The sequence below is a fragment of the Saimiri boliviensis genome, chromosome 4 (assembly GCF_048565385.1).
Source record: "Saimiri boliviensis isolate mSaiBol1 chromosome 4, mSaiBol1.pri, whole genome shotgun sequence".
Classification (NCBI taxonomy): Eukaryota; Metazoa; Chordata; class Mammalia; order Primates; family Cebidae; genus Saimiri; species Saimiri boliviensis.
The window spans coordinates 162181260-162208480 of NC_133452.1; the positions used below are offsets into that span (position 1 = coordinate 162181260).

General features: G+C 39.9%; 1 protein-coding gene across 3 annotated transcripts in view; it reads right to left on the reverse strand.

The window, feature by feature from the left end:
• The window catches only part of DCDC2 (doublecortin domain containing 2), a 211342-nt gene that overhangs the window by 30786 nt on the left and 153335 nt on the right, over positions 1-27221 (reverse strand). For all 3 annotated transcript variants that reach the window (XM_074398508.1, XM_003927304.4, XM_010338013.3), the window contains one exon: positions 7868-7968. In XM_074398508.1, coding sequence (XP_074254609.1) covers positions 7868-7968 — 101 coding nt within the window. The remainder of the gene's footprint in view (positions 1-7867; positions 7969-27221) is intronic.

Consider the following 27221-nt stretch of genomic DNA (forward strand, 5'->3'; position numbering starts at 1 on the left):
AGATCAATTTTCCCTCCCAACTGCCCTTCCTGAGGATCATGAAACGTAAAAGTAAAGAAATATCTCTCACCGATTTGCAAGTTAAGTAAGTGATTAACAGAGAAATTTCTCTTTTGTTAATAATGCTATGATTTTCTTTTAATATTTGACATTGTAACTCTGGAATATAAATTAGTCTTGGTTTCTGCAGCTATCAGTGTTGTATATACATGATGACTGTGTATATACAGTGATCGTGATCATTCTGCTTTGTCTTAAAATATTTAATTATAGCTTCACAGAAGACTTAAACTTTCATCTCCCCTCAGGAAAAAAATACTTCTAAATTTGGTTTGTAAAAAATTGTTAGTTGTAACTAATCCTGGATAATAAATTGGATTTTTGAAATCTGCCTGATTTTTAGCACGTTAGGCTTTTCATCAGGAAGGCGGCAGTTGCAGACAACGCCTGTGGAATAATCAAGCAGCAATTTCACTGCCGCACTGTTAAGACAAATATGGTTGAGAAGATCATCTATGGAATTTGTTGGATTGTGAAATTTGCTTTTAGAAAAAGAAATATCATATAGCAGTCAGAGGACAAGTGGCAGTTCCTAGTGATTTCTCCCCATTCCCCTGAGTCTGGGATTATTATTTCCCCCTCCTCACCTAACAATCCTCTACTTAGAATTGTAGGGAAGCTTGCTGAATTATATTAAAAAGCAAAATTAACACTGTTAGTCTGTTCTATAAGCACATGTGAGTATGTATACACACACACACACACACACACACATACACACACCTCCTAGAAGTACAGTGCTCTACTGGCCTAAGAAAGAAAATCAATACACACACAGCAAACATTTGAGTTGCATTTATATACGCAATTTCTTTATGGAAAACAAATTCCAACCACAACAATTTCAACGACCCTAAAGGCAAGAACATAATGGCATCTTTTAAAAATGCCTTTCTGAAGATAGGCAAATAGGAGCAGCTCTGGTCTGCAGCTCCCAGCGAGATCAACTCAGAAAGGTGGGTGATTTCTGCATTTCCAACTGAGGTTCCCAGCTCATCTCTTAGGGACTGGTTAGACAGTGAGTGTAGCCCACGGAGGGTGAGCAGAAGCAGGGTGGCACATCGCCTCACCTGGAAAGTGCAAGGGGTTGGGGAACTCCCTCCTTTAGCGAAGGGAAGCCACAAGGGACTGTGCCATGAGGAATGGTACACTCCGCTCTAGATACTACGCCTTTCCCACAGCCTTCACAACCTGCAGACAAGCAGATTCCCTCGGGTGCCTACACCACCAGGGCCCCGGGTTTCAAGCACAAAGTTGGGAGGCCTTTTGGGCAGACACTGAGCCAGCTGCAGGAGTTTTCTTAATACCCCAGTGGCACCTGGAATGCTAGTGAGACAGAAGTGTTCACTCGCCTAGAAAGCGGGCTGAAGCCGGGAAGCCAAGTGGTCTATCTAGCTCAGCGTATCCCACCCCCACGGAGCCCAGCAAGCTAAGATCCAGTGGCTTGAAATTCTCACTGCTGGCACAGCCATCTGAAGTTGACTTGGGACACTTGAGCTTGGGGACAGGGGGGCAACCGCATTACTGAGGCTTGAGTAGGCAGTTTTCCCCTCACAGTGCAAACGAGGTGCCTGCAAGTTCAGACTGAGCAGAGCACACTGCAGCTCAGTAAAGCCGCTGCCAGACTGCCTCTCCAGATTCCTCCTCCCTGAGCAGGGCATCTCTGAAAGGCAGGCAGCAGCCCAGTCACGGACTTATAGAAAAAACTCCCATCTTCCTGGGACAGAGCACCTGGGGAAAGGGGCAGCTGTGGGCGCAGCTTCAGCAGACTTAAACATTCCTGCCTGCTGGCTCTTAAGAGAGCAGCAGATCTCCCAGCACTCGAGCTCTGCTAACGGACAGACTGCCTCCTCAAGTGGGTCTGGGACCCCCATGCCTCCTGACGAGGAGACACCTCCCAGCAGGGGTCGAAAGAAGCCTCATACAGGAGAGCTCCGGCTGGCATCTGGTGGGTGCCCCTCTGGGACAAGCTTCCAGAGGAAGGAACAGGCAGCAGTCTTTGCTGTTCTGCAGCCTCCACTGGTGATACCCAGGCAAACGGTCTGGAGACCTCCAGCAGACCTGCAGCAGAGGGGCCTCACTGTTAGAAAGAAAACTAAAAAACACAAAGCAATAGCATCAACATCAACAAAAAGGATGTTCACACAGAAACCCCATCCGAAGGTCACCAACATCAAAGACCAAAGGTAGATACATCCACAAAGATGAGAAAAAACTAGCACAAAAATGCTGAAAATCCCAAAAACCAGAACGCCTCTTCTCCTTCAAAGGATCACAACTCCTCCCCAGCAAGAAAATAAAACTGGATGGAGAATGAGTCTGATGAATTTACAGAAGTAGGCTTCAGATGGTGGGTAATAACAAACTACTCTGAGCTCAAGGAGCATGTTCTAACCCAACGCAAGGAAGCTAAGAACCTTGAGAAAAGGTTGGACAAATTGCTAACTAGAATAACCAGTTTAAAGAATAACATAAATGACCTGATGGAGCTGAAAAACAGCATGAGAACTTCATGAAGCTTACACAGTATCAATAGCTGAACTGATCAAGTGGAAGAAAGGATATCAGAGACTGAAGGTCAACTTCATGAAAAAAACCATGAAGACCAGATTAGAGAAAAAAAAATGAAAAGGAACAAATAAAGCCTCCAAGAAATATGGGACTATGTGAAAAGACCAAACCTACATTTGATTGGTGTATCTGAAAGTGATGGGGAGAATGGAACCAAGCTGGAAAAAAACTCTTCAGGATATTAACCAGGAGAACTTCCCCAACTTAGAAGGGAGGCCAACGTTCAAATTCAGGAAATACAGAGAATATGACAAAGATACTCTTCAAGAAGAGCAACCCCAAGACACATAATTGTGAGATTCACCAAGGTTGAAATGAAGGTTAAAAAATGCTAAGGGCCACCAGAAAGGTCATATTACCCACAAAAGGAAGCCCATCAGACTCACAGCAGATCTCTCTGCCAAAACCCTACAAGCCAGAAGAGAGTGGGGGTCAATATTCAACATTCTTAAAGGAAAGAATTTTCAACCCAGAATTTCATATCCAGCCAAACTAAGCTTCATAAGTGAAGAAGAAATAAAATCCTTTACAGACAAGCAAATGTTGAGAGATTCTGTCGCCACAGGCCTCTGTTCCAACAGCTCCTGAAGGAAGCACTAAACATGGAAAGGAAAAACTGGTACCAGCCGTTGAAAAAACATACCCAATTGTAAAGACGCTTGACACTATGAAAAAACTGCATCAACTAAAGAGCAAAACAACCAGCTAGCATTATAATGATTGGATCAAATGCGCACCTAACAATATTAACCATAAATGCCCCAATTAAAAGACACAGACTGGCAAATTGGTTAAAGAGTCAAGATCCATCATCAGTGTGCTGTAGTCACGAGACCCATCTCATGTGCAAAGACACTCATAGGCTCAAAATAAAGGAATGGAGGAATATTTACCAAGCAAAAGGAAATTAAAAAGAAGCAGGGGTTGCAATCATACTCTCTGATAAAACAGACTTAAAACGAATAAAGATTTAAAAAGACAAAGAAGGGCGTTACACAGCAGTAAAGGCATCAATGCAACAAGATGAATCAAATATCCTATATACATATGCACCAAATACAGGAGCACCCAGATTCATAAAGCAAGTTCTTAGAGACAAAGAGACTTAGACTCCCACACAATAATAGTGGGAGACTGTAACAGTCCACTGTCAAATTAGACAGACTAACAGGACAGAAAATTAACAAGGATGTCCAGGACTTGAACTCACTCAGCTTTGCATCAAGCAGACCTAATAGATATCTACAGAACCCTCCACTCCAAATCAACAGAATGTACATTCTTCTCAGCACCACACTGCACTTATTCTAAAACTGACCATGTAATTGGAAGAAAAACACTCCTTAGTAAATGCAAAGGAGTGGAAATCATAATAATCTCTCAGACCACAGTGCAATCAAATTAGAACTCAGGATTAAGAAACTCACCAAAAACCACACAACTATATGGAAACCGAACAACCTGTTCCTGAATGACTACTGGGTAAATAATGAAATTAAGGCAGAAATAAATAAGTTCCTTAAAATCAATGAAAGTCAGGCCACAATGTACCAAAATCTCTGGGATGCAGCAAAAGCAGTGTTTAGAGGGAAATTTATAGCACTAAATGCCTACAGGAGAAAGTAGGAAATATCTAAAATCAACACCCTAACATCACAGTTAAAAGAACCAGAGAAGCAAGAGCAAACAAATTCAAAAGCTAGCAGAAGACAAGAAAAAACTAAGAAGAGAGCAAAACTAAAGGAGACAGAGACATGAAAAACCATTCAAAAACCCAGTGAATACAGGAGCTGGGTTTTTTTTTTAAAGATTAACAAAAATAGACCACTAGCCATACTACTAAAGAAAAGGGAGAAGTGTCAAATAGACACAATAAAAAATGATAAAGGGGATATCACCTCTGATCCCACAGAAATACAAACTACTAACAGAGAATACTGTAAACACTTCTACGCAAGTAAACTAGAAAATCTAGAAAAAATTGGATACATTCCTGGACACATACACTTTCCCAAGACTAAACCAGGAAGAAGTCGAATCCCTGAGTTGAACAATAACAAGTTCTAAAATTGAAGCAGTAATTAATAGCCTACCAACCAAAAACAGTCCAGGACCAGACAGATTCACAGCCAAATTCTACTAGAGGTACAAAGAGGACCTGGTACCATTCCTTCTGAAACTATTCCAAACAAGAGAAAAAGAGGGACTCCTCCCTAACTCATTTTATGAGGGTAGCATCATTCTGATAACAAAACTTGGCAGAGACACACAAAATAAGAAAATTTCAGACCAATAGTCGTGATGAACATCAATGGCAAAATCCTCAATACAATACTGGAAAATCAAAGTCTGCAGCACAACCAAAGCTTATCCGTGACGATGAAGTTGGCTTTCTCGCTAGGATGCAAGGCTGGTTTGACATACGCAAATCTATAAATGTAATCCATCACATAAACAGAACCAATGATAAAAGCCACATGATTATCTAAGTAGATGCAGAAAAGACCTTCAATAAAATTCAACATCCCTTTATACAAAAAAAAAAAACCTCAATAAACTACATATTAATGGAACGATCTCAAAATAATAAGAGCTATTTATGACAAACCCACAACCAGTATCATATTGAATGGGCAAAAGCTGGAGGCATTCCCTTTGAAAACTGGCACAAGACAAAGATGCCCTCTCTCACCACTCCTATTCAACATAGTATTGAAAGTTCGGGCCAGGGCAGGCAGGCAAGAGAAAGAAATAAAGGGTATTCAAACAGGAAGAGAGGAAGTCAAATTGTCTCTGTTTGCAGATGACATAAATGTGTATTTAGAAAACCCCATCATCTCAGTCCAAAATCTCCTTAAGCTGATAAGTAATTCAGCAAAGTCTCAGGATACAAAATCAATGTGCAAAAATTACGGGCATTCCTATACACCAGTAATAGACAGACAGAGAAACAAATCATGAGTGAACTCCCATTCACAACTGCTACAAAGAAAATAAAATATCTAAGAATACAACTTACAAGGGATGTGAAGGATGTCTTCAAAAACTACAAACCATTGATCAAGGAAATAAGAGAGGACACAAACAAATGGAAAAACATTCCATGCTCATGGATAGAAAGAATTAATATTGTGAAAATGTCCATATTACCCAAAACAATTTATAGATTCAATGCTATTCCCATCAAGCTACCATTGAACTTTCTTCACAGAATTAGAAAAAACTACTTTAAATTTCAAGTGGAACCAAAAAGAGCCCATATAGCCAAGATAATCCCAAGCAAAAAGAACAAAGCTGGTGGCATCACACTATCTGACTTCAAACTATACTACAAGGCTACAGTAACCAAAACAGCATGATACTGGTACCAAAACAGATATACAGAAAATGAAACAGAACAGAGGCCACAGAAATCACACACACATACATCTACAACCATCAGATCTTTGATAAACCTGACAAAATCAAGCAATGGAGAAAGGATTCCCTGTCTAATAAATGGTGTTGGGAAAACTGGCTAGCCATATGCAGAAAACTCAAACTGGACCTCTTCCTTACAGCTTAGACAAAAATTAACTCAAGATGGATTAAAGACTTAAGACCTAAAACCATAAAAACTCTAGAAGAAAACCTAGAAAATACCATTCAGGACACAGGCATGGGCAAAGACTTCATGAATTAAACACCGAAAGCAATGGCAACGAATGCCAACATTAACAAATAGGATTGAATTAAACTAAAGAGCTTCTGCACAGCAAAAGAAACTAACATCAGAGTGAACAGGCAACCTACAGAATGGGAGAAATATTTGCAATCTGTCCATCTGACAAAGGGCTAATATGCAGAATCTACAAGGAACTTAAACAAATTTACAAGAAAAAAACAAAAACACCCCATCAAAAAGTATGCGAAGGATATGAACAAAACCTTCCCAAAAGACAACATGTATGCAGCCAACAAACATATGAAATAAAGCTCATCATCACTTGTCATTAGAGAAATGTAAATAAAAAACACAGCGAGATACCATCTCATGCCAGTTAGAACGGCACTCATTTCAATGTCAGGAAACAACAGCTGCTAGAGAGGATGTGGAGAAATAGGAACTCTTTTACACTGTTGGTGGGAGTGTAAATTAGTTCAACCATTGTGGAAGACAGTGTGTTGATTCCTAAGGATCTAGAACCAGAAATATCATTTGACCCAGCAATCTCATTACTGGGTATATACCCAAAGGATTATAAATCATTCTACTAGAAAGACACATGCACATGTATGTTTATTGCAGCACTGTTCACAATAGCAAAGACTTGAAACCAACCCAAATACCCATCAAGGACAGACTGGATAAGGAAAATGTGGCACATATACACCATGGAATACTATGCAGCCATAAAAGAGAATGAATTCACGTCCTTTGCAGGGATACGGATGAAGCTGGAAACCATCATTCTCAGTAAACTAACACAGGAACAGAAAACCAAACACCACATGTTCTCATGCATAAAGGTGAGTTAAACAATAAGAACACATGGACACAGCAAGGGGAACATCACACACCAGGGCCTGTCAGCGGGTGGGGGATTGGGGAGGAATAGCCTTAGGAGAAATACCTAATGTAGATGACAGGCTAATGGGTGCAGCAAACCACCATGGCACATGTATACCTATGTAACAAACCTGCACATTCTACACATGTACCCCAGAACTTAAAATATAATTTTTAAAAATTCTTTTCTAAGCAAGTAAAGACGTTTTTCCAGATGAAAATCTCAAAACAATACCCTTTTTTGTATCAAACTTGATCACTATTTATCTCATACCTAATCCCATCCCATCTTGTTCTTCAGTGCTCTTTATTAAGGATATATCATTTTCTGTATTTAAAAAAAAAGACTTGGTCTAGGCCGCGCATGGTGGCTCATGCCTGTAATCCCAGCACTTTGGGAGGCTGAGGTGGATGGATCACGAAATCAGGAGTTTGAGACCATCCTGGCCAACATGGTGAAACGTCAACTCTACAAAAAAGACTTGGTCTAAGCGGCTACTTTTCACAAGAATACTAGGATAAAGAATGGAAGGGTGTTTTGTCATGTTCTTAAGGTTGATCAGCCACATAGTATCTTAGAGGGTTTAATTCATGCAGGTATAGGAACAGTATGTAGAAGATAACACAAAACTTGAAAGAAAAAAAATGATAATTGGCTTATACATATTATTTAGGCATGGAGATTACCTGATCAAGCGGAACCTCAATTTGAGTATCTTCATCTTCTTGGACTTCTGCTGCCCCCCGTGTTTCAGACCTCTCTGCTCCAGCTTTGAAAATGCCTTCATCTATTGAGACAAACATACAGTGAAAATCAAAATCCAATTGTGACATCGTGTGGCTGAATTCAGACATTACAATCAAATACTTATTTTTAATCGATATTTGGGTTCACGTTTTAGTTGATAGTATTTTTGTGCCCCCCACTACCACCGTACCCCCAATTGTTTCACATTTTCATTGAGAAAACATCCAGGGGTCAAAACAAGGCTGATCCCATAGGGTAAAGCTCTCTCAAAGCTCCTGTTCACCCTTTGGCTACTGACTTACTAACATAGCCCCTTGTTCAGGCATTGAGATGGGAAGAAATTCACAGCTATAATCCCCGTTCCCCGTCCTATCCACAAAACAGTGAAAATGCTTGGTGCTTTAAAATACTGCTTTTAGAAATTTACCTTTCCCAAGAGAATGCTATACACTCAATATAATGTATTGGAATAATTCTCTCTATTCAGAGTATTATAAAAAGTGTTTTTACTGCAGCAGAATCATAGAGTTGACTTTCCATATCTCACCAAAAAATCAATGTCATTTATTTTGCAGATCTCTACAAGATTTTCACAGCCTATGACTTGAAATCCCTAACTATAAAATGTAAACTAAATCTCTGACTTGAGGTTAAGCTCCTTCAACTTGCTTTCCTCTGGAAAGCAATAATAGCTGTTTTCCATATTTGAAGTAGTTTAATGTCTCCCCTCAGCCTTCTCTTCTTCAGGCCAAGTAATCAAAGAATCGCAGAAGCATTTGTCATTCTGTCTGTCTACTCGCCTCAAGACAGGTTTAGTGCTTCAGCCATTCTCACAGATGTTTGCTCTGTCCAATTTTTAAGGCTCTCCAGGGATGGAGATTTTACCTCCTTCCCCGGTAATGTATTACAATATTTGATTAACCCTACAGTCTAGAAAATATATTTTTATCTTTGGTCTTAAAACCCCCTCTATCTCTTTAATGGAAGCTTGTCGCCCAGAGCATAATTATTTGACATGTTTTATATAGATCTTTCATATTGCTAAAGCTATGAAGTCACTCTTAATTAAATGTAAGATATATTTTTACACTTGGTGAGGACTAATTCTATGCAAGGCATGAGGTGAACCCAGGAGACAGCCTAAGACATGAATGAGATGTGAACTGTTCCCTCGAGTTGCTTCCAGTCCAGTGAGGAGACAAACACCTCCGATCAGGTGAATGATGAGTAAGGGTGATAGCAGAGTATTATGGAAGCTGAAAATATACAGCCCAGTGAGGAAGGAATGAAGGAAAGAAGGAAGGCAAGAGGAAGGGAGGGAAAGAGTGAAGAAAAATAAGTATGTGTGACATTCATTTCTACCTTCTGAAATTACCTTGGAAAACAACCATCACAGTCAGATGCTGAACTCAATAGACTACAGTTATGACGTATGCACATGACTTTTTGAATGACATTTTGTGTCCAAATGCTGTACTTGCTTGCACAGAGACTACAAAGAGAGGCCTACAGCTACCCAAGGAATATAGTCTTAATACATTCAATGAAATGTTTAACTATATCCAAGCAGAGCTATGAATGGTTTGCAGATGTGTTTTAGAAGAAACATTTTACCAGAAAAGAAGAATACAATTGATAATAACAAATAAAATAAAATTGAAAGGGCACTGGAATGGAAAATGACGACCATAAGGATATAAACAGCAAAGAGACAAATAAGCAAAGCTCAGAGCTGTGCTGTGCACAGTGACACAAAGAGAGAATATGAAGACTTTGTTTTAATGTTCACCGCAGGTATGGGGAAGGATGTTGTTTATCAGGGAACCAAATGTTTAAGCTATTGCCATTAGCAGCACAGAGCCAAATAATAAACATCAGAAAGAAATCCTTAAGAATAAACAGTGATCAAAAAAAGGCAGCACAGCGAGAAAGGCTTTTGTGATAGACCTACTAGGATTTTCATTTTTACTATAAATGTTATATAAAATTAAGGGCAGAATATTAATTTTTAGAGAAAAAATATTTTAAATATCTTTGGTTATAAATTGTTTATATGCATTTTAGAAAACTTGGAAGGTGATGAAAATAATTGTCTTTTTAATCTCATGACCCAGAGACAGTCATCACTAATATTTTGACAATTCTTTCCTTTCCTCCCTCACTCCATGTCTCTCTCTCTCTCTCCCTCTCTCTCTCTCTCTCTCTCTCTCACACACACACACACACACTCTCTCTCTCTCTCTCTCTCACACACACACACAAAACTGGGATCTTATTATACATGTAATTTTTAAAATCATTTTTTACTTTAAAACTGTATCATGAGCATTTCTCAGGACACTAAATGTTACGTGAAAACATAATAAATAGCTGCATGTTGTGGTGTCATACTTGAATCAATGGACGATAGATAATGAATAATGCAAAATAGAAACTTTTAATGAATAGGTACTATTCATTTGATTGATGGGTGAACATGCATTAAGATCTACTGCATACTAGTCACTCTGGAAAATAGGAAAGCGCTGCTCTTGAGGGTTTGGCATCCCATGGAGAGAGACCATCACAGAGACAAGAGCTGTCTCCCCTTCCACAGTCACACCCTGTAGCTCCTTTCCTATCTTAGGAGTTTGTTTCCCAAGAATAAGCATGGCGCACTGCACACACTAAGTCCTCAATTAGGATTTATTGAAATGTAAGACAAAACACAAGTCCCGGCAGTTTCATCTCTTTCTCACATGTTGACTCCCCTCCTGCTCTGTGCACCCCTACAGCCATGGATCGGCACCCACCATGCTCAGTATTAAGTTCTGTCTTCCAACATCATCTCCTGGGCATACTCACACCCTGGTTTTGATACAATTAATTCCAAGGAATCCTCAGGCTCTTCTTTGATTTTTCTCCTCTACTTCATTTTAAAGGAAATCTGACCAACCCTGTATGTAACCATCTGAGTCACTTCAGTACCATGTGATGAGTAACTTCAATACCAATACTCTGCACCCTTGAATACTCCAACTCTTCAACTCCATTGACATCCCCTCAATTTCACGTTGCTTTAGATCATTTTCATCAAATGGAGTGATTTCAATCACAGCCCACATGCGGTTAGGGCCAAAAACCTTGCAGGTCACGGACCCCCAGTGGTTTTTCATGGGTCACCCTATGCCCTCCAAGTCTAGGTTGCCGCTTCTACCCTGCCCCCGGGTGGCTGCCCGTCAGGAGTCTTACTCATGGTTCAAATCTTATTCGGCTGTCAATGTCTTCATGAAAATCTCCTCTGATCTTATCCTGTGACCCCACAACCACACAGAACCAACGGCTCCCTCCTCTGCACTACTTCTTTCTCCCACATACTTCATTTATTCATGATCACACTTACTTTAAACAATTTATTTTACCAGTTCTGCCCCCTTCTCCACTAGACCACAAGCTCCTTTAGGCACAGATCACAGTTTCTGTACTGTGCCTAGCACAATGTCAGCCTCATAACAGGTTTTGACATGCTCCTTAAACTGAACTAACAATACAAAGCATTATATAAACACCAAAATTTTGGCATTGTCTGCAAGTATTACTTGTAATAGAATCTATATGTGTATATACTTCATCCAAGGCCAAGATCCGTGGACCAATGTGAATGTTCACAAGCAAATTAGGCCTTACATCATAAAATTAAAATCATTTAACACCAAAGAATTGCCAACAAGGCCAAACTGCAGTGGAAAAGAATCTGAATGATAAGATGAGAATATGTTTCCCCTCTGCCAATGCCATCATTAAAAGCAACTGAAGACACGTTTCATGGAAGAAGTCAAAGATAAAACACTGAAAATTTAAAACACCTGCTTGCAGGGATAGATTCCATGCGAAGTTTGCGAAAGTATTTCCCTTTTTATCAAGGGTAACATTATTTGAGCACTTCAAAACCTTACCATATTCCTTTTATTACTGCTAATTTAAACTTGCACAGTAAATTTATGGATTTCGATCATGACAGCACTATTCTGTGCCATGGTTACCTAGTTATTGCTACAACAACATCAGATATTCTAACCACAACTCATGAAGAGTGAGTGGCACCTAGGGCTGAGGTATTTTGTCCCCAATGAGACACAGAAGCAGTTTTAACGTCGCTCAGGATTTTGAGAAAAACAGGAACTTAGTCTTACTCCACACTAATATCGACAGGTGAGCGATCCTTTCTGCCACACACGGCCCACCTGTGAACTTTTTGGTGTGCCTGTAATAGTTCTGCACACATTCAAGAGTTGTTCTGAGTCCCCTCTTAGTGAGCATTAGTATGTTTTTTCAACTGCTCATGAAATGTCTTGAGTTTTAGCAATTTTGCTTCCTCTAAAACAGATTGTACACGGTAAATAGAATAACAGAATGCCTGTGTACCATATAAAAGTAAACTTTTCTCTAGGTAGAAAAAGTGGGCTCCTGGGGAAAGTAATCATGGGATGGCCCACCATCTCGGAATGTGAGCACCTAGTGCTTAGCTGTCTGGAGTGGTGGTCTCTTCCTCGCCCCCACACTTTCCCCTGGCTCTTGCTAGTCCATCTTCTGTAACAGCACCCCAAAGCCATTGCTCTAGTCAAAATTATCAGTGAGCATAATTATGACAATATTTATTATCTCATTTGATTGATCTTTCGGCAGCTTTTAATGTAGCCGATCTCAGGATGTGGGTGAGTGGGTGGGTGGGTGTATCTTCACTCACTGTCCTGGTTTCACCAGAAGCTTCTCTTCAGTCTCCATGGCCAATCCATTCTCCTCTGTTCAACTTCTAAGTATTGGTCCACCTCAGAGCTGTACGGTGAACCAGCTTCTCTATCTTCACACTTTCTTTTAGATTAATCTCATGGCAACCTTAGTTTGAAAAACGTGTCAATGACTCTCTAATGTATATCTTCAGACTCAACTTCTTTACAGGTTCCAAAACATATATATCTACCTAATTGCCTAACTTGAAACTTCACCTTGGCTGTCCAATAGGCACCTCAACCTTAACATGGTCAAAACAGAACTCTGGCTCCCCACCCTAAACTGCTCATTTCCCGGATTCCCCATCCCAGGAAATGGCACCTCTTCTCAACCCCAAAATCCAGGAATTATCATTATGTCCTTCCTGACCTCAGTTTCTATATCCATTCCATTGTCAAGTCTTCTCAATTCAAGCTCCTTTTAAAAGTCTATCTCAAATATATTCATTTATTTCCATCTCCACTCCCAACTTGGTCTAATCACCAAAATTCGTCTCTTTCTTCTTCCACTCTTGCTATCTCATACTCATCCTCCATACAATAGCCAAGTTCTCTTAATAGATCATTTTTAAAGTATTTAATTAATTCCACAGCTTAGAAACTCTCCAGCATCGTTCCATCACACATGGAATCCCAGTTCCTTCCGTCGGCTTACAGAGAAGTGAGCTGGCACGGAACTCCTCCAGCTGCACTGTGTATTTCTTTATCTTCACACATGAAACTCAAGCTCCATAGACCTTCAAACGGTTCCTCACTAGAAAGCTCTTTCCTACCTTATGGCTTTGTTCTCCATACAGTCTGTGCTTTAAACGTTTTTTTCCCCATTTTCACATTGCCAGTCAGATCTCAGGAAACCCTCTCTGTTCCAATTCCAGTAGCCAATCATTCATTTCTAGTGCCCTGGCTTAATTCTCTACCTTGCACTCACTGTGTGTGTCAGTTTCCACTGAAGTGTAAGCTCCAAGAGACCAGGCAGTTTGTCTGTGTTTTTCACTGTTCCATCACCAGCACTTAAAGGTGCTCGGTACGTGGAAGACACTCAGAAGGTATTTGCTGAAAGAAGGAAGAGTGTGCAGTACAAAAAATATTTGCTGTACTGAAGTAGAACGTAAGGAGCCAGCAACTTAGCCATGAGCTCAGTGCATTAATCCTTCATGTTCTTACAAGGTTTTGCCCCAATCTGACCACACTTGGCAGTACAGTATTTGGATGGAGAGTAGAGAGGAGAAACGAAGGAAAGTGAAGAGAAAGACAGACTGAGGTACAACCTACACAGGGATCAACAAATGACGTGAAGGGTGGTAGGTAGAATAATGACCCTGGCAAAGATGTCCATATCCCGATCCTAAGAAACTATAAGCATATCATATTACATGGCAAAGGGGAATTATGGTTGCAGATGGAATTAAGGGTGCTAAGCAGCTGACCTTGAGATGGGAAAATAATCCTGGGTTATTCATATGAACCCAATATAATCACAAGGGTCCTTGCGAGTGAAAAAGAGGAAGAGACTCAGAGTGGGACTGAAACAGTGCAAACAAGACTTGAGGCTCCACTGCTGGCTTTGAAGATGGAAAGGCCGCAAGCCAAGGAACACAGGCAGCCTGAATGAACTGAAGAAAGCACTGATGTGAATTCTTGCCTAGAGCCTCCAGAAGGAACACAGCCCTGATGACACCTTGTTTTAATCCCGTAAGGCCTATTTTGGAGTTCTGACCTCTAGAACTGTAAGGTAACAATTCTGTGTTCTTCTAAGGCACCAGGTTTGTGGTGATTTGTCACAACAGCAACAGGAAAATGATGCAACATGTGTCCAGAAATCATGTTGTAGGGCAGGGGTCCCCAACTCCCGAGGCCACAGACTGGAAGTGGTCTGTGGCCTGTCAGGAACTGGGCTGCACGGCAGGAGGTAAGCAGCAGATGAGTGACAATTCCCGCCTGAGCTCCAGCTCCCATCAGATCAGCAGCGGCATCAGATTCTCAAAGGGGCGTGAACCCTCCTGCGAACCGCGCGTGCAAGGGATCAGGGTTGTGCATTCCTTACGAGAGTCTACCTGATGCCGTGTGATCTGCGGTGGAACGGTTTCATCCCAGAAGCATCCCCCCACACCCCTGAAGAAACTCTCTTCCACAAAACTGGTCCCTGGTCCCAAAAAGATTGAGAACCACTGTTCTAGAGAGAACATCTGCAATGGCCACCACAGACCCACTTCCTGAGTCCTGTAGATACCTGCTGTGCAAAAGCAGGCCTTTCAGATACCCTCTGCTCCTCCTGCTAAAACGATAGTGTCAGAAAACCCTCCTTTGAGCCCCTGCCTTCTGTTTTCCTTCTCTAACAGTTATTACTTCTCTTTCTCACGCTCCTCAAGTTGCAAAAACACTGACACCCACACATCTGCCAGAGAAAAGGTATTCTATTTTTTAAGTCTTACCCTGCCCTAAAAACCTCTGTCGTAAAAGCCATTTGCTAGCCAACTAAAAAACAAGGATAAATTTGATACACAATACCGTTCTGATTCAATTACTACGTGAAGGATCAGATTCAATGCTTGGATGCACACTACACCCAAATTCAGCTCTCGTCTCTTTTGCTTTGAATGTGAACAGACATTTTAGTGTATATTACACAGTAAAGCCATAACAAACACTCTAGTGAAAGTAAAAATGCTCCTCCATTATTTTTTACTTATCCCCTATGAATTTTATTGCTTACAAAATGAAAGCAGAGACGCTGAGGTAGGGAAGTCATGTCATCACTGTATTGTTCATAACAAATAGGAATCTGCTTCCCCTACTGAAACACGAAATAAATGCTTGTGTGATTTTCACTCTCCTGCAACTAGGAGAACTAAAATGAAAGCACTGCCTTGTTTCAGTTCATCACTGTTTCAGTTTAACAATATTGCAATTCTTTCATGTTCTCAAATTTTAAAAGTGACCAAATAATTAATGAAATTTTCAGGTAATTAAAGATAATCAGAATTTATGCCTACCATTCTTGCTTTTTCACCAAAATTACTAAAAATTATTCCTAAATGGTATTGTAATCCATATTTTAGTATGTTTAGTGTTTGAAACTGATTGAGATTTATCAGGATAAGTAAGAAAAAATAATATAATGGTCAGTTCTAAATACTTATAGAAATCTTAGATGTCTATCAACTAGAAACTCTTTTACTATAATTTATCACTAAGACTGCCTATAACAATAAAAATGTGGAATCAACTTTAAAACAAAGTATTAATTTTTAAAAGTAGCTCATTAAAACCAGCATAGTACTGGCAAAAAAATGTGGTGACCAAGGAGTTTATAATATTGAATATATAAATTATATCCCAAGAAGAAAAAAAGGTGTATCTATTTATAAGGCAATGCTCTTCAGGTGTCACATCAGTCACCAGAGGCAGAATTAAAATTGGTAAGAAGGTGATATAAAAATAATTTTCATTAGCTTAGTGCTAATGTGAACTACATTCACGTGAAATATATTGAATTTTTATATAACTTTTTACAGATATAGATTGTTGTCATCACAGCATCTCGCTGAAAATTAATGGAAGCACGTCCAGAAAAGTGACCCAGTAGGATAGGGTCTTTCGGAAGCTTGGCAAGTGGTGAGGTGGAGAGGAAGGGCCTGTTCACATGTAATAATATCTCCTTATGAAAGGGTATGAGCCAACTCTCCTGAGATCCCTGCCACAACTTATGTAATATGCCTCTTTGCGCCAGCTTTCTGGATTAAATATAAGAAATGTCATCATAAGGAAGACTGAAAAACTAATCAAATGACAGCTAATGTTCTGAGTGCCTGTAATTGAGTACAGTGATACAACCCAAATGTCCAAATGTTTTTTAAACTCTAATCTTCTCCACATGTTTTATTAAGTCCCATCAGCCCGATGGAAACTCTTCACCGAAACAAGAATATAACAAGTCATATTTTTCTTTGGCAGTTTATAACATTACATAAAAATAATTTTATTCACACATTTGTACAGGCTAAGTTTTCTTAACTGAAGTTTGAAATATCTGGCTTCTTTCTGTTTTCCAACTCCCACTTCAGGGTATTAAATCTCATCTGTTATGCAACTGAGTATACATTTGACTATTAGCTATTTGCATAGAATTGATTTCAGTCACCACAGTTATTTAACGTTAACTTTAAATAGGTGTAGCAAAATATTCTAAGGGTAGACAGAAAACAAAAGTAGGATTATTATCATTGATTTCCCCAGATCACAGGTAATTTTGTTCTTATTCCTACATTTCTATTTCCTTATTTTTAGATACAGATATTTCAGATTTTCATCAAAATCAGAAATATTCAGAGTATAAAGAATAAAGCACATATTTATAATACGTATAATTCATGACTTGTCTCATAACCTATATAAATTTTGATATGATTTCTAAAGTCTATATCCGATAAGTGGGACTGAAAATAATTAAGTACCTCTGAGTAGGTTTACCTAAACCAACAAGTATATATAGCCTTAATTCTTCTTTTCTAATTTTGCATCCTTATAAAAATTACACTGCAAATTAGTTTTCGTTCATCAGAATAATTGAATTGTTCCTTTTTCCACCCCAGTGATTTGGAGTTACTTATTTGGCCTGAAATTCACAATTTCTGTTCTTAATTCTGGTTGGTCCAACTACCTCCAAATGACCTTGTATCAGTAGAGCTAGCCGTACTTCTACACTCTAGATTTATCATCAAACAAAGGAAGCACCTGCATGCAACAAAGACACACAGTACTCTTTTAAAAAATTCCTTGAAAATTTTGTGTTCATTCCTTCCTTATTATGCAACATGTACTGAGCCTCCTCACGCTCAGGCATGTGCTGGACGCCAGCCACACAAAGATAAACAAGACACTGACCTGAGGATACGTATTATCTACCGGGGAAGTTACACGGAAAACTCAGCACAGAATGATAAGCGGAGCATGCAAGCCCTACATAAGCTGTTAAGACAGTGCATAAAGTAGGAAAGACAACGGGGAGAGGGAACAGTCAAAGAAGGCTCGTGAGAGACCGAAGCTGCAAATCAAAAGACAAGATAAATTATCATTAAGGAGCAGAGGAAGGGATTCAGGACAGAAAAATCAGCATACGCAAAGGCTTGGAGGCATTGCAGGTTGTATCCGGAGACCTGTAGGCAGATCCGTGTGGCTGCAGCAAGGCTGTAAGCGCTAAGGAGTGGCAGGGTGTAAGGCTCTCTGATGTGACCATGAATATGAACTTGACTGTAAAGATAATGAAGAGCAATTAAGAGGTTTTAGGTGTGGAGTAGGGTGCACAGGGCTGAGGGGGTGTCCTGGAAACAGAGTTGCCTGGTCAGAAGCAGGTGAGGAACTGTGACAGGCTGTGTGTGCAAGCATGAGGTAATGGAAAGCATGATCATCCACGCCCACCTAGGATTGATACCGCTGCAGAGGAGACACCAACAGAGTGAGACCAGACCAGACTGCAGAAAAGAATGCCTGAAACGTGGGCCAGACTGAAGCCACCAAAGGCAATACATATGAAAACGCTGGTAGCCAGGAGATTTCAAAGAAATGAAATGGGAAATAAAACACCCCGTGGTGGGTCAGGATTTCCGAAGCACAGGAGTCGCATCAGCACCAGTCCCGGCTGAGGGGCAGCACGGCTTGCTGGGGTCTCGGCACTGCTCTGCACACCGCAGGTCCTGGACGAAGGCAACGGCAGAAGGATGACACGGAACACTTAATTGACTAGACTCCATGACTGCCAGGATGCGGGAGATGAGGGGAATAGAAGAGCTGAAGGAGGACTCTCAGGTTGACGGCTTGGTTGTGTACATGGTTAACAGTGCTGTTCATCAAGGCTGACCAGGCAGGGGACGGAAGGGGCTGGGAGTAGTTAGAAAGGAAGTATGAGGTCGGATTTTGATAGATTGGTTTGACCCCCTGTTAAACACACTGATAGTAACGTCCAGCAAGTCGCTAGAAATTTAAGTCTGTTAATTAGAACAAGGTTCCAGGACAAAGATGTAGACTGGGAACGGTCAGAATACCACTGATAAAGTCACTGGTCTCAGAATTTGGGATGAAAATAGAAAATGGTCAAGGACAGAGTTCAAGCTAATAACATAACAGGAGGCTGAGGCAGAAGAATTGCTTGAACCCAGGAGGCGGAGGTTGCTGTGAGCCAAGGTCGCGCCATTGCACTCCAGCCTGGGTAACAAGAGCGAAACTCCGCCTCAAAAAAAAAAAAAAAAAAAAAAAAAAAAAGCTAATAACATATAAAAGATAGGCAGAAGAGAAACTCACCAAGATTGAAAAGAAATAGTAAAAGGGAACAGGGGAAAAAAAAAAAAGAGTAGGCTGTCAAGGAAGATGCCGGACAGTGGAACTCAACAACAAAGGCATAATCAATATTAAAGCATGCCACCGTTTCAGCATCCCCATGATCTGGTCACCTACTAACAGTCCTTTTAGTTGAGCATGAAAATCAGTTTACATTGGGGTGTGGCATAAAAAAGAGATGAGGTAGTGGAGACAAGCAGTACAGACGACTCTTTCAAGATGATTGGCTGTGGAGTAAAGAGAGACCATGGCCGTGGGCTAACTCAGAGGCCTGAGGCCATCACGATAGTCAGGGATGAAAGGGGATTAAATCCCATCTCCTCTGAGTCCTGCCTTTATCACAGATGTCAGCACCATAAAGCTTTGGCTAAAACTATGTCTCTAATGCACAGGCATGTCTCATGAAATCCAAACATTTCTGCAGAAACTTAAGCAATTCCCATTCGCTCACGGCCAAGCTAAACCAGAAGAGATCATCTGCATTTGACGACATCAGTGAAACTAGAATCGTACTTCACGAACATACCAATTACTCTTGCTATGCAGATATTTATTAGAGTTTGAACCTTAGCTAAAATCCCAGAATGAATTATGACAACAGGAATCCATTGCAGGAGGTCAGGGGCTGGAGGAGGCAGAAGAAAGTGAGAAACCTGCAGAGCAGCACACATCCAGGCGATAAGAGGCCTTCTACTTGCGTACCTGAATGAAAGCATCTCATTTACTATAATCACTAGCAATCATTTCAGACAGAGAAATACAACACTCCTTAGCTTCAGGCTTCCTAAAAATTCATACAAAGAATCAAAAAAAAAAAAAAAGAGAGAGAGAGAAATCAGGGTTGTAAATTTTCTAAATATAACTTCAGTTGATAAACCTAAGATAGAAGAGTGAAATCATTCTCTAAATATTTATTTCCAAATTACATACATAGTGCACATACTTAAAGAATTAAATACCTAGCTCAAATATGGAAATAAAAATGGACTGGATATGTGTTTTTCAATAGTTATTAATCCCAATTATTACTGAGTAACATCTTTAATAATCCAAGGCCCTAATATTTACTTTCAACTATGAGGAATAATGTTTCTACTGTAAGTATAAAGCAAGTATCAACTACTTTCAAAGCCAATCTAATTCTCAGACAAGGGCTAGTTAACTCTGTAAACTGTGGTTCTCACTCAAGGTAAAGTGGTTTACAGTGTAAATGTGCAAATTATTCATCCTGAATAAAGGGATTGGATTTTTTTCATCTAATCTAATTGGCACAGGTAATATGCCTGAATTGCTCAATAAATCTAAGTGAGGGTGTTTTTAATTTAACTGTTCGAGCATTTTACAGATTAGTATACTTCGACTTGTTTTAAACAGTCAAAGTGAGATCTCTTGAATCTTACGATTTAAGGTGTTTATATTTGCTCCACAGTAATGTTTGAAGAGGATGATAAATTTTTATCAGAGTAGACACCTTGCTAAGATATAATAACTTTAATTGGTGGTTAATCTTCCATCTTAACATAAAATAGAAGTTACAATGTACTCAGTTTAGCATATCTGTTTTGACTATGCATAAAGTCTGCAATTCAAGGAACTGCTGCCAATAAAAAGCAGATAAAAACAAATTTTCCACAAGATTTATTTGTCTGCAATATCCATCATGTTCCAAATTTTATTTAAAGAGTCTAAGATAAGCCCATTTAAGCAATTCTATTGGACTCCATTTTAAAATGGTGACCTAATACAAATATGTCCGTTTATCACCAACTGACACAAACACTCAGATACGAAATGACTGTATGCTATTTAGTGCCCAACTTGAGGGAATCAATTAAACACGAACTATCAAATCATCAGTGGGAAAAGATATTTCAGTAGCCCCAATTAATGATAGGAAGTATCCAAATGAGCCATAAAATAGTACTATTTATTATAAAATCATCAAGGAAGAAGATTCAAAATAGAACAAAACAAACCAGCCAGCATTTTTTTCAGGTGGATTAAGGTTGTTCCAATAACAGATATTGACTGAGCATCCACCAGATTCTGCGCTCTTTTTGTTGTGTGTCATGACTTGTAGACTTGCTCTGTATCTATAGCAAAAATGTATGCATGCCATATTTTAGAAAAGATAGCATACATACCATTTTATCTGCCAATTTTATTTTATTTTATTTTTTCTGACACAGGGTCTCACTCTGCAGAGGTCAGAAAAAATAAAGTGCAGGGGTGCTAACACAGCTTACTGCAGCCCTGACCTCCTGCTCTATCCTCTCACCTCAGCCTCCTGAACAGCTGCGACTACAGCTATTTGTAGAAACGAGGTCTCCCCACATTGCCCAGGCTGGTCTGGAACTCCTGGGCTCAAGTAACCTGCCTACCTCAACCTCCCAAAGTGCTGGGATTACAGGCTTGAGCCACTGCATCTGGCCTATTTTTAAAATAAATGAAGATAAAAGCTTTGGGTGGGGGGGGAAAGATAGGTAACTTTCCTCTCAAGCATATTAACCCATGATTGGGGTTTGTCAATAATTTCATTTCGAAATAAATAAATCTAGAGTCTTAAGTTCAACAGACAGTATCTTTCAGATATACTTGCTTCTTTCTTAACTGATTAATTATGAAATACTAATTATCTACCTGTTTTAATCAGGGAGGAGGAACAGAAATAAAAGTAGTCTTTCATGGAATTTCTTATTGAACTATAATTTTTAAAATATTTCCATTACATTAAGTGCAGCTGAATTAACTTTCATTTGGTTATTATATTTTATATACTTCCAGACACAAGAAAACACAGATGATGGTAAAGTTAAGAAAATATCTGTTTTAGGATAAGTGAGAATGCTGACAGTAGTCAAGAAACATTTTTTTCTTCAACATTTACCTAGAGCAAGATATAAATTAATAATAATGATGATTAATACTTACAGGAAGTTTATTGTGTAATAAATGCCGCTCTAAGCATGTTTCATGAATTCACGAATTTAGTTCCCATAGCAACTTTATGAAGTAATTCCTAGAACCTCCACTTTTTACTTGGGAAACAGAGATATCCTCGAGTTCACAGACAGCAAGTGGTGGAAGCAGGACTCTAAGATAGCAACCTGACACTGGAGTCCAAGCACCTCATGAATTTACCAGTGTTTTCTCATCTGCCAACCATGACCCATTAGCGGGTGGTAACATCAATTTAATGGGGTGCAACGAGTGGGGTTATTTTTAATACAACAGAAAATCAAATGTAGTTGGCTGCATGGATATACGACCTCTGCAATCGCACAGGGCCCTGCTCTGAAGGGCCCCACCAATTGATTTAACACTCGCCTGCCACCAACCACCTTGAAATTCTTAATCATTTTGTCCTTAAACTTGTGCTTTGTAAATGAAGTTCAATGAAAAACTGGAGCAGGCTCCTGAGAAGACAGGGTTGGAAGAGGTATGTTTGCGGTTACCAAGCAAGCATGTGAGGTCAGCATCTGAACAAGATGGGAAGGAGCAGAGAGGGTGCTGGCAGCCCCCAGAGGCCACGCTTGCCATCAACACCAGAACTTACTTCCCAGGAGGAAAGAAGGCAATGGCATTCTAAGAAATAAACACGACCAGGGATAATTCTGTCCTGTTCTTTCTTTCTTACTTAGATCAGCCAACCACTCACACTGAAAACGACCACACAGAAGGAAAGTGAAATATAAGGTAATCCATCCCTCCTTTCCTTCAGCCCTTACTCAACAGTAAGCCTAAGGTAGAGACAGTTGGTAGAATGTATACATATCAAGAAGTGAAACAGAAACAGTTGAGTTAGCGTTATACAGTATTTCCACTCTTCTAATAAGAACAGGATACAGGTACAAAGTAAGAAATGCCAATTGTGTAATTTCACTGATTTCATACTCTCACGTTTTGCATTTAAAATTGGCATTGTACAATGTAAATAGTAAAACTAGTGTTAAGAATTGAAATTTGTAATTTAACTTTTATTTACTCAAAATGACAAACAAGTAAAGCAAATAAAGCAAAACTGGTCAAGAAAGAGAGAAGAAAGGGAAAAGGATGTATTTAACTACTTTTAGCAGCATTTTTTCCCTTATTTTTGAACATGAGGTCCCACATCTTCGTTTTGCTCTCGACCCTACAAATTATGCAGTCAGCCCTGTGCAAGACACATTGGAAGGGTGATCATCATTTCATAAAACTTTTATTTCATGAAACAAATACAGTATACATGGGTGTTATGGATCATGATGTAAATTTTTATCATACTATGGCTCACAGTCAGAAAGCTGAAAAGCCACTTCACTACTATGTTAGTCTGTTATCACACTGCTATGAAGAACTGCCTGAGACTAGGTAATTTATAAAGAAGAAAAGAGATATAATTTACTCACAGGTCCACATGGCTTGGGAGACCTCAGGAAACTTACAGTCATGGCAGAAAGCGAAGGGGAAGCCAGGCACATCTTACATGGTGGCAGGAGAGCGAGCGGGCAAGCGAGCAGGGAAACTGTCACTTGAAACAATCAGATCTCGTGAGAACTCCCTCATGATCATGAGAACAGCATATGGGAACTGCTGCATGATCCAGTCACCTCATGGGGATGACAATTTGAGAGGAGATGTGGGTGGGGACACAGAGCCAAGCCCTATCAGCTACACTGAAGAAAACAAAAGGGGTACGAACCTTCTCTCCTCACCATCCCAAAGGGTAATTCACTTCAGGGGGCACCTTGGTCACCTGAATTTTGGCTCCCTGTTACGTTCTATGTCATATCTAAACTCCGACCAACTTCTAAGGCCGTCGGAATGTGGCCTCAGTTCAGCCTTCTTAACGACACATCCCACGGCTCTGCAACTGGACCCCTCAACCCCAAAGGGACTCGTGATGTCTGCTCACCTGCCCATCCTCCTCCCTATCCCCAGCTCCTACTCCCCTCGGCACCTTCGCTCACGCACACAGTCTCCTCACAGCCACAGTTTTCCCTTCAAGACACAACTTGATGGCCACCCACCCCCGCCAGAAGTCTTTCACCTCTCTGAAGTTTTTAGTCTTACTCTCTGTACCCTAAGAATACCACACAACAGACGATTTAGAGGTCGCTACAGAGAGGAGATGATACTCTTTCACACCGCTTCCCCAAAGCTCACAACATACAACATGGTCAGGTTACACAGAGCACTCCATATGGAGCTACAACAGGGAAAGTGACCTAGTTTTGTTTTGTGTTTTGTTTTTAGACTGTCTACTGCGTGCCAAGTACTTGCCTCACAATTACCCTGGCAAGTAGGTGTTTTTAGTCTACTTTATGGATAAGGAACCTGAAGTTTAAACAATGTGCCTAACATGGCATAGGCAGGAAGTGGCAGAGCCAGGACCAAGGCGCAAGCTTTTCCCTCCGTGATGCCTTTTATTACGCCCATCATTGTCTACAGAACCATGGAGGAAGCATCGCCACTATGACCGCAATTAACTGCAAAGTACACCAATTAGATCAAACCTGAACACATGCTTAAAGAGTCACAGGGGAAAGATATTTTACTTCGAATTTTTAGGCTGCCTCTGAAGTCATGGATGAGAAGAAGCAAATTCACAAGTTAAAAATGGAAATAGCAGGTCTAGGTGGGGAGGTAGGGGGCATATGAGGGTGAGTATGTTTTAGGTCATTTGGGGAAAAGATGAGAAAAAGACAAGAGAATATTCTTTAAAATAAATCACAACTGTATGGCAGTGTACAAATTAAACTTCGGAGGAACAAGAGAGAACAGAGAGCCACTGATTTTTTACAAAGGGCAACTCAGGCACAGCACATAAGGCTTGATGACTTTAAGTCTAGTGTGTGCCTTAACGGACTTTGGAGAAAGAAAAAAGTTTCAGGGTTTTTGCTTAGTGAATGAAAAGTCAATAATTTCACCTGTGAGTTGTGTTTTTTTTTTTTTTTTGAGACAGAGTCTTGCTTTTGTTGCCCAGGCTGGAATGCATTGCAGTGGAACCATCTTGGCTCACTGCAACGTCTGCCTCCCAAGTTCAAGCAATTCTCCTACCTCAGACTCCTGAGCAGCTGAGATTATAGGCGCCCATCACCATGCCTGGATAATTTTTGTATTTTTGGTAGAGACAGGGTTTCACCATGTTGGCCAGGCTGGTCTTGAACTGCTGCCCTCAGGCAATCCACCCGCCTTGGCCTTCCAAAGCGCTGGGATTACAGGTGTGAGCCACCGCACCTGGCCAAGCTTTGCTTTAAAAACTGCAAACCATTATTGAATCTCCTAACCATTTTTTAGGATAATTTTTCGCCAGAAGGAGACAAATTATATTCTTTTTCTCTAACTTAAGAGTTTAGCTATTGGAATCCTTCTATAAAGGGCATAATTGCCAAAATAACCACAGGTTTAATATCGGATTATACCAGGAATCTCAGTGAAAATAAAAATGTTAATGTGGGATATGTGTGTAACATGCACTAATGCACAGTATGAGAACATTTATAACATTTTTTAAATTCTTAGCTCAAAAGTTTAAAAAAGCAAGAGGTTTAATTTCAGGGTAAAGAAAGTCTGAAAAACCATCTGTTTTCCTTAGATGTTCCTAAATCTTATGTATGTTATTTTTCATTAAAATGAAAGTTAAAAATAAGAACATACTAAAAAGTTGAACTACAGACATAATAGCATATCCACATCCATAAAGCAATAGAATATGCTACAATACAAAATAAAAGCAATCAAGAACTGAGTAACTGTTTAAACAGCGATGTTACAAAGTTCTGTTGTTAAAGACGTTATTATTTTCAATCATATTTGCTTATTTGAATACATTTTCCTTTTTTAACTCATATAATCCTTTTTTAGCACATAGCTGAACTTTTAACAAAAAAGACTGATTCAAGTGTATACTTGTGTATGGATATGTGTGTATTAAAAAACCTGATTTTCTCCTTTTCAAAAAGTCAGTGGCCAAATGAATTTAGCACACAATAATGAATTCCAGAGCTGGGCTTAAATGAAAAGTCGCAAACCTCTATCAGAAAACTTTTGGAAAAAGCTATTAAGATGGAGCTCATAATACCATTGAAACTGTGCCTACCTGAATTGACTTCATTATGAATACAATTCCAAGAATATTCACACTGTCCAATTTTACCTTTAAATGTACCACACATTGTTCTTTGTTTTTTTGGTTTTGTTTTTTTTTTTTTTTTTTGAGACGGAGTTTCGCTCTTGTTACCCAGGCTGGAGTGCAATGGCGCAATCTCGGCTCACGGCAACCTCCGCCTCCTGAGTTCAGGCAATTCTCCTGCCTCAGCCTCCTGAGTAGCTGGATTACAGGCACGCACCACCATGCCCAGCTAATTTTTTGTATTTTCAGTAGAGACGGGGTTTCACCATGTTGACCAGGATGGTCTCGATCTCTTGACCTCATGATCCACCCGCCTCAGCCTCCCAAAGTGCTGGGATTACAGGCTTGAGCCACCGCGCCCGGCTATGTTCTTAAGCACATTTTAAGCTGCACTTTTTTAAACTAGGTGATGAAAACACATGCAATTTTATGGTATGGTCACAAAGGACACCTAAGAGAGGCTGGCATTTCTGTGCAAGGGCAAGCAGGGCTCACTGTATGCAAACACAAGGAGCGCTTTGTGGGTCCTGCTTAAAAGAGCTTCCAGAAAGTTCTATTTTGTGTATCGAGCCCACTCTCTCACTTTCCCAGTTTATCTATTTTGTGAGACTCACACAGGTTGCAACAGTTTGACCTTAATTTTAGCACGGCCTTGGAACCATCACAGGTGGTACACACTGGCAAATGAATAATTGAATAAATGCATAATGATAAATTATCCCCAAAAGAAAATTCTAAATTAAGTAAACAATCCATGTAAATTTTTTTGCACATCTGACTTACCTCTTTGAATTTCTTAGCTTATAAAAATAAGCCATAAACGGCATTGAATAAAGATCATACCAACCAGGTTGTTTATAAATTATCATGTGTGTGAGGATCTGCAGCTAACAAGAACTGCCACATTTGACAGTGTAACCGCCAAAATGGGACTTACAAAGAAAAGTACAATTGACACCAAGAGCAGATTGCTATGACCACTATGTATCTGAAAGGGCTTCAGAGTTCAAGCTGTTCTTAAACTTCACTGTGCTGAGCTTTCCCATCAATGGGAAATGTGTGAGAGTTGCTACTTCT